Source organism: Teleopsis dalmanni, chromosome 2 (genome assembly GCF_002237135.1).
Source record: "Teleopsis dalmanni isolate 2A chromosome 2, ASM223713v2, whole genome shotgun sequence".
NCBI classification, from domain to species: domain Eukaryota; kingdom Metazoa; phylum Arthropoda; class Insecta; order Diptera; family Diopsidae; genus Teleopsis; species Teleopsis dalmanni.
The window spans coordinates 95,320,570-95,334,864 of NC_051847.1; the positions used below are offsets into that span (position 1 = coordinate 95,320,570).

The following is a 14,295-nucleotide window of genomic DNA, read 5'->3' on the forward strand; positions in this document are numbered from 1 at the left end:
TGATTAGTGAAAATTAAGGCAATACCTATAGACAACGGAATCAAGTGCATGACGTTTAGATGTAGATTTCATTAATATTAATTTATGTTAGGCAATCATTACATTAAATTCTTAGTTAAATACTTCAGAAAAGCTATCAAAACTTCAAAAAAATTGTTGTAATTAGCTTTGTAGATCGTAATCCTGATGATAACTCTCATGGAAACTCGAAATATAGAATTTTTAGGAAATATTAAGCGTAGAATTTTAACTTTAACAAAAAGTGACCTATAGCCGGATAAAAAACATATAAAAACCATTATTTAAAAAAAACAGGTCGAGAAATAAATTCAAAATTTTATAGATTAAAATAGAATTATATACAGGATATTTATTGAAAAGGGCACGCAACTTTTTGGGACGATTCTTTGTTCCAAGTACCAAAACTAATCAGAATTCTTCTATTTTTAATATTTACCAAAACACAGTGTGCTAAAGCAGAATCTATCTAGAAAAAGTTCAATCAAAACTTAATATCTGAACAATGCTTTATTTAAATAGCTTGTTGTATACTAATTTTTAATTATAATATTCTTCAATTTGATATTTAATAAGTGTTTTCAGTTTTATTTTTTGCAAAATTTTTAATTATTTTACGAAAAACAATTAATTAGTATATTACAATCCTTCACTATAAAATTTAAACTCGTAAAAGGAAAGTATGACAGAAAGCGACGGGCTAAATTAACTCACAAACATCAGTCTTTATACGGGCGCCCAATCATAAGAACATTGAAGGGAATCAAAAATAAGACAGTGTAGTCCACTTTGATGCTTCTACGGTTACGGTTACCAATAAATATTTCTATAGAAAATAGTACATATCTCTCTTTTCTGCAGCTGGCTAATAATAGGTGGAAGTTATTCACAACATGTACTGATTCTCAGTTGTCGTGGCTTTTATATAATATGAGCAGGTATGTGAATTTTATTAACAGGGACTGATAAAATGGACTTATTGTAAAAATTGCGAAAACTCGGTTGAAGAAGAGACAGTTAAACTCTTTCCCACACAAACACATTTTGAACTATTTATTAATAAAAATAAATTATCTGTAACATACATAACCTCATATAGATGGATCTAGTTTATTTTAAAGGGTTTCTTGGGAGAAATGTGGTATTAAAACATCAAAAAGTTGCTAATTGTAATAAGCGCAATGGTATCGCAATGGAAAGAAGCTGTGGTATCAACCACCAACCATAACATAACATGTCTTTTTTAAAGAGTTGCATAGAGCTATTTTTAAAAAAATGTATTAATTTCTATGAGCGTATCAATAATAATGAACAGACTTTATAAGTTCTCTTATAGACGTGGTATATTTTTATTAACTTATAAAAATATCTTCAAACCATAGATATTGTATTTATATGTAACGGTTTATGAGGTTAGCTTTCGTTTTAAAGTTTAAAAGATTAATCTTAAATTTTTTTAAAAAATTTTAAATAGGTAAGAAAAAGCATAATATTCTTTATTAATTCTTTAATATTAACAAAATAAAAACATATATGATATACAGAAAATGAATATAAAGTAGTTGATGGTTTAGATACTTAGACCTTTTTATCTCATATTATGATGGATTAAATTCAGAGATTCATTTAGAATCTCATTTATATATTATTTTTTATATAAATAATGTTGCAAAATATATAGGTTTACTGATCAATGAAGACAAAATAAAATTTGTATCAAAGCAATAATACCTACTTAAAATAAAAAAAAAATGTTATCATCGAAAAATAGGAAGACAGCTATAACAAGTCTGACCCACACCAATTTTAATAGCTAAGACGGATATTAAACATAAACATTAAACATATATCTGTATTGAATATTTTTAGAATTTTTTAAAAAAATATTTATTTCCATTTTAACCAAAAACTGAAGTTATGATAAATAAAATTTTTATAATTTCTTCTAAAAAATTCGTTTCGCAAATCAAAAACCTTTTAAATTATTAAATTTACAAATATTTATAAAAAGATAATAATATTTATTACAATAGTAAAAAAAGTTGATTGAACTGGTTGGCATTAGGAGGCCATGCAAAGATCACTAGACTGTTAGCGATATCAGAAATCACAAAGAGACATAGTTATTAAAATTATAGTACTGTTAAGATCTACAATGCAACTAGATCTTACTAGGTTATTTTGTCTAGGTTATTAGGTTATTCTTTTCCAAAATAATAATACTAAATATAAAATTCAAATTAATAAATTAAATATTGTAATAATTTCGATTTCAATTTTTTGTTTTTTTTTTTAGATTAAAACTCACATATTCCTATTAATTGTATATACGATAAAATTAATCATGGAGGTCGATGATTTTTATAGCACCACCACAGTTAACTATCAAATGACAACATCAGATCTTTTTACTGACTCAAATGAGAAGAATAATGATTCTGTTATCACTGCAGCAGATGTACGTAAATTTTTAGAGTTCATGCAAAGATATCATGCAAATCACTCCGTCCCGGGGGACATAGCTGAGTGTCAAGATTATTGCAAAGGCCAATTATATCAATGGCTAAGAGCATACAATGGAGTGCATGGCTATGTGGCACTACTTGTAAGTATACACCTATTCAAAATAATTCAAGTAAAAATATATAATAACTTTTCTTACAATTTTTTTATACGTTATATCTAACTGGTATTACTCTGTTTTTTTATGATTATGTAGTTTAACACATTTTTTTTAAATTTATATCAATCATTGTTTTCTGAGAAAATATATGTGTACATTCAATCCACTAGCTTTACGAAAACAATATTTAAACACCTTGGAATAGCAAAGTTTCCCAAGTGATGATAATGATGAAGATGAATTACTTTTATGAAAAGAAAACTGCAAACCACACAAAAGAATACAAGAACAATGTATGTGCACAACATTTGTCATAAAAATAATCAAGGTATACCGAAGATAACAGTCGTAACGTGGTAAATGATAAAATGTTGAAATATATCCGGAACAATGGTTGACAACGATTTAATTGGTTGACTTCAAAGTGAAACAGCTTAACTTATACTTTACTGAGTTGAATTGAATTTACTTTAGGGACTTTGTCTAATACCTTATCAAATTCCTAAAATTCCCATTCATTACTTGAAGCATGGCATCTTTTATTTTCTTTTTAACGCGCCACCAAACATGAAATGTTACAGATAAATTCGCTTCAGTTTCAAATTTTTATAAAGCAGAGCACAGATTTTCAATCTAATGCCAGCAGCAAGATTGTTTACTTAAATGCCGTCTTTTTGATTTCATTCTTTTTGATAAAACCTTTTACGTTATTATAAATTAATGTAATGTTTCATAAAAACAAACTCACTGCGATGTTATTCTTGCGTTTTCTCTTGTTTGTTTTTTTTTTAATTTTTTTAAAATGCGACATGAAAAATGGCTATTTAGGTTTTCAGGAGTTTTGGATTTGACGTAAGTGACACCTCTGAACAGAATTCTCCCAAAATGAAATAAATATTTGCACTTCCACAAACACAGTGTATATATCCTTTCAAATTTGATGCAGCACAGCAATCCAATTAGGTTTCTGTTTAAGGACAACATTCCAAAAACAGTATCAACAATTTAAGTAAGATTTCTTATACTTAACATTCAAAGAGAACTTAATTACTAAATTGTCCCATCTGCAGACTCTCACTTAACCCGCCCTTAATGACCAGCATCAGCTTGTCGCATCTTTGCTTATTAATTATGTTGCTAGAATGTTTCCAGTCTTGACTTTTATTAAGGTGTATTAAATAAGTTTTCTAATTAGTAAGGGCAAATCCCCATTTAGTATGGAATGCCAAAATTTTGGGCAAATCTTGTAGTAGAATACAAGAATATTGAGACCTATTTATTAGTTATTTTAATTACAATAAATTATCTTTTAAGCTTAAAATGAAAGTGGAGTTTGATTTTAGGTGCAACTGTCGGCACTAATATAAAGGATTTTTTTTTGTCATAACATACAAGGAGTAAAACCATTTCTCAATGCTTGACCCTATATATATATATAAGCATGAGAATAAATTCCATATGCGCTATATTGTTAGGTTTTCTTATATACCTATATTGCTTTGAAATTGTAATTTCTCTTCCATTTAAATTAAGAAACAAAAATCGTTGTTTGGTAAAATTGTTAATAATATAGATAATTGCAAAAAAAAATATTATTAGTTCTAGAAACTTAAAGTGCCCAAAAATATTTACAAGTTTCATTCAAAATTTGCTATATTTAAAAGAAATTTTTCGTTTAAAAAAAACGCAATTTTTTTTACAATTCATTTTTTTTTTTTTATATCAATATTTCGATTACTGTTGCCAGTCATTCTCAGGTTATTTAAAATTACCATATGATAATTTGATTTCTATAACTCGACCAGGAGGTGTGTTCCTCAACTATGCAAACTGAGGTGTACACAAAAATTGCTTAGATTTTGATTTTGCTATTCCTCAACTGTGAATAGCAATTTTTTCTGTCAAAAAGTGTAGACATTCGTCAAATTTTATTTACCGTAAATTTGACCGTGAGTTTAAAAAAAAAATACAATTTTGGGCAAAATTAAGTATGAATTTGTACAGTAGAAACTCGCAAATTAGAACCACTTGGTTTTCCTGGTAGTTCGAATCAGCGCAAAATTCTAATTTCTGAATTTTTTTATTTTTATAAAAAATGTTAAAAAAATTAACACTCTATATAAAATCTTTTTTTTACAATTGAAACCAATCCTTATTGAGCATTATTGTATAAAATATTAAGTATTGTTTTTGTTTTTTAGGTTTAGTAAAATTTTTTATAATGTTATCGTTATGGAGAGTAAAAAGATTGCTCATTTTATTTGCACTAATTTTTAAAGATATTGACGCTTTCAATCGCTTCAGAATGAGACACTTTGGTGTGAGATTAGGAACATCATCTTCAATGTTATTTGAAGTATCATTATTGGTATTAAACTCCTATTCAGATCCGTTTTGAACTTGCATTTTTGAATGCGTTTTATTGAAGTAAACATTTTGAGAATTCCACCTTATTTTTTTTTGAAACAAAGTACGAACTACAACATTTATCAACTTAGTAATTTATACAAAACTTAAAAAAAAAACAGAAAGGAATTCGGTCAAAATTCGGTCCGGGCTTTTACTATATTATTACTTTTTATAGGTTTTAAAAATGGAAAAATATGAAAAAGCAAGCAAAAGGAGCAAAAGTTTGTACTCAAATATCTATATAGAATTTTCTAACGACAGTAAAATTTAGAAACTTATATTACAGGACCCCGATAAAAAAGTTATAAAAATATAAAATAAAAATTTTTAATATAATTATTATAAAATAGCATTATAATTAGTATAATGTGTGCCATTTTGTTTACTTATTTATTTTCAATAACTGATTTTATTCAATGTGAATACAAATTTCTTCACTGAAAACAAAAAAATGCGTGAACACAAAATTTTTTTCACAGTTGAGAAATCGATCCCCTGAAATATTTGTCTGAATTTAAAAAATTCCTATTTCGTAGAAATTACATTTTTATATTTAAAACTAGCGGACCCTACAGCCTTCGTTCTGTCAAACAGATTTGGAATGTGGCAGTTTTTTGTTCCTACCTATTTTATAGTCGAGGTAAAAAAATCTCCTGAACAGAACAGTCACCCTAATGTATATGGTTCAGCTCGGGTGACCAAAGTATCTTCTCTTCCAAAAACTTTGGCCACCCTACTGGGATCCACTAAAAAAAGTTGGAGCATCAATAGGATTACTACATTTTCTTAAAAAAAGTTTATGTCTAGAACACATAAAAACTACGTCTTTGAAAACAGGGCTTCTAAGTTGAACACATAACTTTTCAAGCAAAACTATTTATATTCTTTATTTATATTTTTTTTATTTATATTTCTTTTATTTATTTTTTTTTATTTATATTTTTTTTTTATTTACATTCTTTTATTGCTATTTCTTCTTTATATATTTTTTAATTGGCTAATTGGTCAATTTAAATACAAAATAAAAACTATAATTTATTATTTACATTTCAACAAGTTATATTTTATTAAAATATGATACCGATATTTCGACTATTTTCGATAGTCATCCTAAGCGAAACTTCTTTTTTTATGCATATTTTTTATTTGTATAAATTATATATTAAAATATGTAGTACATATTTATATATAGTTTATATATAATATATATTTTATATATATAGTATAAAGTCTGACTCCCCTCAACATAAACTTTCTAGGCCCTATAAAAAATATTCGTACCTATATAAAATTACTAATACATAAACTTAAATAGTAAATAGATTGAATTTAATAATAATACATAAGTTCTTGTATATTATACCTAAACTTTTAACCTTGCTATCGGTTCTTATTTTTTTTTTTTTTGAGAATACAAAACTAATATCGTCTTAGGTTTGTAGTCAATATTTTTTGTTGCTTATTAGCAGCAAAATAAGAAATAAATAAAGATAATCTATTGTCATAGTTGAAGCTATATTGAGCGAAATAATTACGAAAATGTATTATCACTTTGTGTATTACAGATATGCATTTTTGGCACAATTGCAAATATACTGAATATTATTGTATTAACAAAGAAGGACATGGCTAAGGCTCCGATAAATAAAATACTGAAATGGCTAGCCGTCGCTGATATGTTTGTTATGATTGAATACATACCATTTGCCTCATATCAATATATTTATATGAAGCCAGGTAAGTAATAATGTGCTACTCCATTGAATCACAATTATGTGGAAAATATAAATAATACACTCTTTTACAGGTGAACACGATTTCAGTTATGCGTGGGCCGTGTACGTACTCTTCCACATGCATTTTACTCAAATTTTACACACGATTTCAATTGGTCTGACCGTTACATTGGCCATTTGGCGCTATGTGGCCATAAGGTAAATGAGCGTAATATTCTATAATTGAATGCTTGCTAAATCTGTCGTTAATGATAATTGGTATAATCATTATTGAATAAAATTATTAAACTATTTCGAGAACTGAATAGTCTTTTATTCAACGGGTGCTAGACTTAATCCGTTTATATATAATATTCTCAGTAGCTTTTAATTATATTTGGTATTCATTTATTATTGTATTTAGATTAGAGTGCTTGCTCTTTTATTAGAAATAGCTTTTCTAACATATTACTTATCTTATTGAAATCTAGTATTTTTCATTTAATAAATATAAAATTATAGATACATATTAATGCATGAAAGTATTTTATTTACTATTGCAAAAATTATGCTATTTAATAGATTTCTTCTCTTGTCACATTTTTTATTTCCGTATTTAAACTGTTTTCAGTTGTTAAACTTCCTTCCATCATCTCTAAGGCTGTTTGCACCATATCAATTCGTTTTGTTGGTTTTTATAATGAATTCAACTAAAATACAAATGACAGATTTAATTATATTGAATAAAGTTTTCTTTTCTTTTTGTTTTTGTATAGCAAATTGTTTCCTTTTGTTTTTTTCAGACATCCTCATGGATCCTGTGCGACATTTTTACTATCTCATTGCAACGAAGCTATTATTTTTTCATTTATAATTTCACCTATTGTCTGCTTCCCAACATTTTTTGTATTCAAAGTTCAGGAACGATACGTAGAAGATAGCGTTGACCCTTTATATCATGTAGATGCTGATAAGGAAACTCGATTGTACAGGTAAATTTTACGATTAGCTCATATATAGAATTATCCATTTCGTGGTCCTATATTGACAACCAGGCGTAGAAATAAATCAAATCAAACTATTGTTAATGGTATTATATGTTTAGCTCAAGTTTTGTTATTTCACAATATGGGAACGTCTAACAATCAATGAAGGTATACAAATCGTAAAACAAACTGTCACATCTGATAAAGAAAAAATTCATAAGTAACTATGAAAAGATGTGATAGCACCACAACCCGTCAACGTTTTTTTTGCTTGGTGGATCTGGTAATATAGAAAATTACGATAATCCAGTACCGGTACGACAATCCACAAGTTTACTTTTAACTATCGAAAGATCATTACAACCATAAGGTGTGGTAGGCCGGTAATTTTGTGAAAACTAATTTTTTTTGACCGTTAATTTGTAGATTTCGATGCCGAGATATCTGGTCACCATTTTGTATACACGTTTTGATTTCTTTTGTAGCGTAAGATATTTCTCGAACGCTTGATTTCAAGTTTTGGTGACGTAAATTGGACATAGAAATCACTTTATTGGACAAAATAAATGATGTTGTATATCACAACTAATGGCAAACCATATTACTTAAATCTGATATCAGCACGTTGTCAGATTTCGACCTTTATTATAACAGAAGCACTTCGCTCTAGGTGTTCAACCCACATATCAAAAACAAACTTGATCAAAATATCAATTATCAGTGTCTTTAATTTGTGTTTACTTTTAGAATCACTTAATGGATAACCCTGTAAAAACAAAAGTCATCAAGAAAACTAATTTGTTTTAATTTGTTATTTTGTATAAGAAATATTTAAAGAAATATTTATTAATTGTTTTTATTATTTGTTCAAAATTTTTTAAATAATCATTTTATTTCAGAATAAATTTTTGGATTCATTCTGTTATAATAAAATTGTTGCCATGCTGCATTCTGACTGTTATCAGTTTCATATTGGTTCGGGTACTATGTGAAGCCTCTAAACGAAAACAGAAACTCAAAGACTACAGCAATCCAAACAAAGCAGTTCAATTGAATGAGAGAAGCACGCGGTGAGTTTTTCAGATTTTTATCATTTACGCAGTGCTCAAAAATGGGGTGATAGGTTCAGTTAATAAATCGCTTAAAAGTTACACTATTAAGTTTAAAAAATATTAAAACACTCCTTACTATTGGAGTTCGTTTCTTTTGACCTTCAAGACTTTCTATCATACAACGAAATATAACTTTAATAATACTAAAATCAGTATCAGTTAAGATTTATAAGTCTACGCTCCAAAGTTTTCCTCATGTACAAAAAGTACATTCGGTATTGACAAACAGTTTCTAGAAAATAAAGTAAAACATACATACATAATGTCGCACTGTAGATGAATAGAATTCTTATCAATTAATAAGTAAACACCTTCACTTCAGTATTGTATGTGATCAGAAGAGAGAAAAAATAAAAAAAAAATGCTATCACCGCTAAAATTAAAACAATATGGAATAATAAATTTACAAAAAAAACCTGAAATACAAATTCATACTTTTAGTAATTAAAAATCAATACTTTTAGTTAACATAACAATGAACAGGTTAAATAATCCGGTATTTCAGCTTAAAGAGCGTTTCGTTAATCTGTTTTGTAACTCAAATTTTTGTAAGTTCAGACATTTTCCATAATGTCCCTAATTTCTATAGCTTCTTATAGTAACATTGTATTTTAGATAGATAAATAAATAAATATAAATTAAATCTAAATTTAAAATCATTAAAAACTTTTCACACATTGTTCTTACTCTAATATCATGTATGTAACATATAAAATATTTATAAGAAGCAACTTATTCACATTTCATATGCGCATCTGGACAATATATAATTATATCGCCGGTTTTTACTGATACTATCGCGTACAACCAAGTTTATATTATTAATGGGAAGTTGATAAGCTTTTTATAAATACTCTTATGTCAAATGACTACATAAGGAAAATTAAACGAGAAGTACTACTATAGAAGGTAATTTAGTATATAACATTTATATGTAAGGTAGAGAGTAAACAGAATTTTTTAAACATAGATTTCTGCAGTAAAGGTATCTACACTTTCAGTGTTACGCCCAATGTATGATTAAACTATAGTAGCTGGATATAGTCGCTTGATACATTAATAATGAAGTTAAATAATTGCTTTTCTGTAAAATTGAACAAATAGAAGGAAAATTATTGATAGTATGTTGTTATCAGTACAAGAATGAGCATCGAATAAACAAATTTTTTAAAAGAAAAATATAAATTAAAATTTCATCAAAATTCATAAAACATCAACCAAATTCTCATTGACATTCAAGAACTTGGAACTAAATTTGTCTACATGACATTCGTGAAGAATGTATCTGTGGAATTTATATAATTTTATTTATGGAAGTTTTCACGTAACCATAAATGTCATACATTTTTACACAATTTGCAATAGACTGTAGAATACTATTTTAAAAAATGTTATATTTAACTTTTTTAAATTTTAAAATTGTTCTAAAGAACAAATTAGTCGTTTTTATAATTAATTAAACTTATTGAACAATTCAAGTATAAAATAATTAAAACTCTATAATTTTAGTCCTCCGAAATGTGATCGCCGCACCGACCGCACAACAATGCTTTTAGTGGCTGTACTCATACTTTTTCTTATTACTGAGTTTCCCCAAGGGATTTTAGGTCTGCTCTCCGGCATACTGGAGAAGTGCTTTTTTGCAGCATGTTATCCACCGTTTGGTGAAATGATGGACCTACTTGCACTAATTAATGCTGCTATTGGCTTTGTTCTTTACGGACTGATGTCGAAACAATTCCGCACCACATTCAAGTCATTGTTTTTTAAAAGGCATTTTGGCAGTATCGAGATGACACGTCTAACAAGGGTAACTACAACGTGTGTTTGATTTGAACGCTGCTGATATAATATATATACGCGTATATGCTAAAATTCTTAATAATGATTAAGTTACTACCAAATTAATTAATAAAATAATTGGCTTTGTGAAAGTATGCAAGTGAAAATTAAATTAACTAATTAACATATAGAATTTTGTACATGTTGAACATGGCAATTGAATCAAAACTAATTGCATAAGATAACAATATTTATTTATTATTTCATTATAATTATTTTTATTGTTTTTTTTTTATTTTTCATTTAAATCAGGTATGAGTATATGAACACAATCTTTGCCGCATAGGGAAAAGGAAATATTGAGGTTCCTGTTCCTGCTGTTCCATCCTTATAAGGAAATGAAATGAATTACTTTTGTATTTTAATTTCACTAATTATATTATAAACAATTTTTAGAAAATTTTTAATAAAAAAAAATTTTTTAAATTAGGCTAATTAATATAAATAAAGACTTTCTGTAAGAAGGCTTAAGAATTATTGAACAGATTTTGAACGAAGTGCCATTTATTCATGTAGGTTAAATTTTGTTTATTTAGTATTAAATACATATAATATATAAATAAGATTTTTAATAATAATAAATTTTCAATAAATCTCTACTGTGTTATAATAAAAACTTTCTGCAGTAAGCTTGACATTATTTACATTGACGTTGAATCTGTTAATTTAATAATTAAACGTAAACACAACGATTTTCTCGTAATTAAAGCAGTTTAGTCTTAATTAAAATTTAACAGCGAAACTCATTTTCACAATGAGCCCCTAGAATTTGTGTTTTGCTGTTAAATCGTTTATTATAAAAAGATATATATATAAGTACAGGTTTGATATATACGATAATTGTATGTATAAATATTTATCTAAGTTGTATAACTATAATCTTAAAATTTCGATTTGAATAAGTGAAATCGAAACAGATGCATATTTAAAAAGCTTAAATTATTTGTGATTTATTCATAGTTAAAAAAAGTTGAATATAATAATTATAAATAAATATATGTATAATTAAAAACAGTATATTGACTTTATTTTCAACCAATATTGCATTTATCCAGGCTAACAATTAATAGTGTATATTACAACACATCAATGACGGGTGTTTGAATAGTTCTTTGTCCGACCATAAAGAAAATATATATATTGTGGGACGTTGGGACAGCGCACCGTCCAACAAGACGCCCCACTGAAGTAGAGAATTAGCCGAAGTTGAGTACGAAACGACTTAGTTGCTTTATCATCGGACATCGTTATTGAGTTAAAGCTAAACTGGCTTCCGTTCGCATAACTACATCTGTTATTATTACAAGCAGCTAATTTAGCTTGTGGTTGACTGCTTAGTCATCACAAACCCAATGGTGTCCATAGATAGTCATCCTTCTGTTTGCCAGTGCTGGACATTGGCACAATATACATTGTGACCGAAAAGTTTCCGGAAATAAATAAATAAAACGCAAAATTCTTAATCTTCATCAATATTTAATTTATCTCCTTCAAAATATGCTCCATTAGAGCGATAAACAAATGCCAACGTTCTTCCAATCATCAAAAATTTTTTATAGGCGCTTTCCGGTATGGCTTTGAGTTCCCTCTGCGAATTCTGTTTTACGTCTTCTATGGATTCAAAACGCGTTCCTCTGAGTGGTAATTTGAGGTTGGGAAACAGGAAAAAGTCACACGGTGCAAGATCAGGTGAATACGGTGGCTGTTCGATGGTATTTATTGAATGTTTGGCCTTAAAATCGTTGATAATGTTGAACAAATTGAGGTGAATCGGAACAAGCCGGGCGTTGACACGTCGCATACACAAATTGTCCACCAAAATCAAACGAGCCATCTCACGACCGATGCCTAGCTCTCGTGCTATCTCTCTAACACTCACATGAGGATTTTTGAACACGATTTCCTTTGCCTTTTCAATGTTTTCGTCGGTGGTAGAGGTCGAAGGTCGTCCAGAACGCGGCATGTCTTCGACGGTCGTACGACAGTCCTGAAAGGCTTTGTACCACTCATAAACTTGAGTTTTCGATAAAACTGATTCCCCATAAGCCTTTTGTAGCATTCGCAACGATTCTGCACACGAAATTTCGTTCGAAAAACAAAATTTGATGCAAACTCTTTGTTCAATATTTTTTTCCATTGTTTTTTTCGCAACGCACTACTGAGGTGAACTGGTTTCAACAGCTGCCGTAAACGAACTGTCTGACAGATCGCGCTCATTTTTGCATAGTAATTAAGACAGTGCTGCCAAACTACATAAACTTAAAATATCGAAAAATATACAGCGCGCGAATTTTAAATGAGAATTTCCGAAAGCTTTTCGGTCACAATGTATGCACCGCTGTCTAGTCATAGTCTGCAAGTGTCTTTCTCAATAAGAGTTAACTTTTTGAAGTGATACTTAAAGTTTTCTTGTCTAGTTATCAATTAGATCAGCCAACTTTTATCGCTTCCCTCGCCAACGGTTTTGGCATCTGTGTACAAGTGCTGATATCTCTCCACCTGTTAAGATGAAGTGAAGTTATCCACTAATCGACATAGGCTGCAGTCATGTTGTAGTCCATGTTGTATTCTGTGCTCTGCGTTGCAGAAGTTATGGCTTGTAAATTGCTTTGCAAGTTCATCTGCTTTTTCGTTTCGCTCAATACCGATATATCCTTTAACCATAAAGCAAATAGTTTAGAATGAGCAATGCTCTACAATGTAGTCTTATCATTATATGCGATAGTACAAACGTGGATGACTGATTTTAAACATTGTAGTAGCAACTTAAATAATGACCGTCCTGGATGATAAAAAACTACAGCCACTGACGAAACCAACAATTGGTGTTAAAAGATAATCGCATAAAAATTAGAGATTTTGATGATGTTGAAACCACTACTTAATCTCGTTTAGGAAATATTGGATGAAAAAGCTATACTCGAGTTAGATGCTGCCTTTAATATTCTTTAAGCAATAACGTAATCAGTTAAACATTTTTGTGAGTCTATTAGAATGGTTATAGCAAAAACGTTCCATATGTTTTTGAGGAAACCTGGATGAAAACTAAATACATGTGGTACATATATGTTGTTACTGAACACATCAAAAATATTTACATCAAGAATAGAGAAAACTCTATACAACATTACTAAATAAACATAACGTCGCAATTACCGGAAAATATTTACATCTGCAAAATATATTTTGCTAAATATACTAAATGTTTTTGTTCTTTATAGAACGAAATTTACGAATTATATTTCGAATTGAAAGATCATTACTTCTATTCATACCAGTAATTTTTTTTTTTAAAGCTGAAAAGTCATTAAATAAAAACAGTAGTTAAATTATTATACTTCAACAGAATTAATAATTGCAAAATCTTTTAAAAAAGTATAGCCGATTGAAATAAGTTGGAGTTATAAAATAATCAAAAAGGTTTTTATATGATGAAACTTTTTGAACTGCTCTTAATCAGATGTGTTACCTGCAAGATAATTTATATTCTGGTTCTGAAAATAAATGTTATTAAATTATTTGTGGTTGAAAGTTTCATAAAATTTTTATTTCATTACAATAGTTCGACCTTGTTTTTAGGTGTGAAATAT

The 14,295-nt window shown here is 28.3% G+C and overlaps 1 protein-coding gene across 1 annotated transcript; it reads left to right on the forward strand.

The window, feature by feature from the left end:
* The first annotated feature begins 2,369 nt into the window (after positions 1-2,369).
* Positions 2,370-10,750, forward strand: LOC119683648 (sex peptide receptor-like). The gene is made up of 6 exons (XM_038097443.1): positions 2,370-2,623; positions 6,616-6,787; positions 6,858-6,984; positions 7,569-7,757; positions 8,651-8,821; positions 10,373-10,750. The coding sequence occupies exons 1-6, from the start codon at positions 2,408-2,410 to the stop codon at positions 10,692-10,694; spliced, it is 1,197 nt and encodes a 398-aa protein (XP_037953371.1). The 5' UTR covers positions 2,370-2,407; the 3' UTR covers positions 10,695-10,750.
* Positions 10,751-14,295: the final 3,545 nt, after the last annotated feature.